The sequence below is a fragment of the Magnolia sinica genome, chromosome 9, assembly GCF_029962835.1.
Source record: "Magnolia sinica isolate HGM2019 chromosome 9, MsV1, whole genome shotgun sequence".
NCBI classification, from domain to species: Eukaryota; Viridiplantae; Streptophyta; class Magnoliopsida; order Magnoliales; family Magnoliaceae; genus Magnolia; species Magnolia sinica.
In genome coordinates, this window is record NC_080581.1 from 37182408 (window position 1) to 37183661 (window position 1254).

General features: G+C 39.8%; 1 protein-coding gene across 1 annotated transcript; it reads left to right on the forward strand.

Annotated features, from left to right (window-relative positions):
- The first annotated feature begins 410 nt into the window (after positions 1 to 410).
- On the forward strand, positions 411 to 860 carry LOC131254964 (uncharacterized). Its single transcript, XM_058255664.1, has one exon. It carries the CDS (start codon positions 411 to 413, stop codon positions 858 to 860), a length of 450 nt encoding a protein of 149 aa, XP_058111647.1.
- Positions 861 to 1254: the final 394 nt, after the last annotated feature.

Here is a 1254-nt window from a genome sequence, read left to right on the forward strand (position 1 = left end):
TTTAGGTCATGATCGAAGAAAAAAGGTTCTTACTATCTTCTGAAATCGTCGATGAAATTGCTAAAGCACTTCCCGTATCATGTTTAGAGATCACTATAGACGATTGGCACCAGCCGTTTATTGATTATCTTAAATACGATATTCTGTAAGAAGATCCATCAAAGAAGTTACAGATTAAGCAAAGATCAAAGAAATTCATCATATGCAGCGAAGTGTTATTAAAAGATCCTATAATTAAATGTTGTTACGATGCCTAAATACAAAGGAAGCGAATCGAATACTACAAGAAGCTCATTCAGGAGAATGTGGAGCCCATCAGGCTGGTCGGAATCTATTTCATCGGATACATCAAATGGGATATTACTAGCCCACAATATTCAAAGATGTGACCGCTTACGCAAAGCGATGCCATGAATGCCAAGTCCATGGCGATGTCATACGTGTACCCCCTTGAAGATCTTCACCAATTAGTAGCTTCTTGGCCTTCCGCAACATGGGGGCTAGATGTTATTGGTCCCATCAATCTGCCTTCGGCTAAAGGACAAAAATATATTTTAGCAGCAACAAATTATTTCTCCAAATGGACTGAAGCAATTGCGTTGCAAAATGTCAAAGAGAGAGATGTCATACATTTCATTCGGCATGAGATAATACATCGCCAAGGCATCCCGAAAAAGATCATCACCGACAATGGCACTCCTTTCAAGAATAGGGGTATGGAGAAACTATGCCAGAAATTTGGCATGCAACATTTGTTCTCGATGCCCTACTATCCGCTAGCCAGCGGATTAGCTGAAGCCTTCAATAAGACAATTGTAAAAATATTGAAGAAACCTGTCACAGGAAATAAACGCGACTAGGATGAAAAGCTACAAGAAGCTTTATGAGCCTATCGGACTACCCACCGTACTGCGACAAAAGACACACTGTATTTGTTGGTATATGGTGTCGAAGCCATCATCCCCATTGAAACGCAAGTCACGTCATTCAGGGTGGCAGTACATGAATCTATCACAGATGATGAAAATGCTAAAATAAGGCTAACTGAGTTAGATATGTCGATGAAAAGTGACTAGCAGCCCAACAATGATTAGAACTATATCAGGCAAGGATTTCAGCTGTATTTGATAAGAAAGTCAAACATCGCTCCTTTAGGAAAGGCGACATGGTGCTAATGTTGAAAAGACCCATAGTGGTCACTCATAGAACATGTGGTAAATTCTCAAGCATATCATAGTTATCTGTGTCAAATTT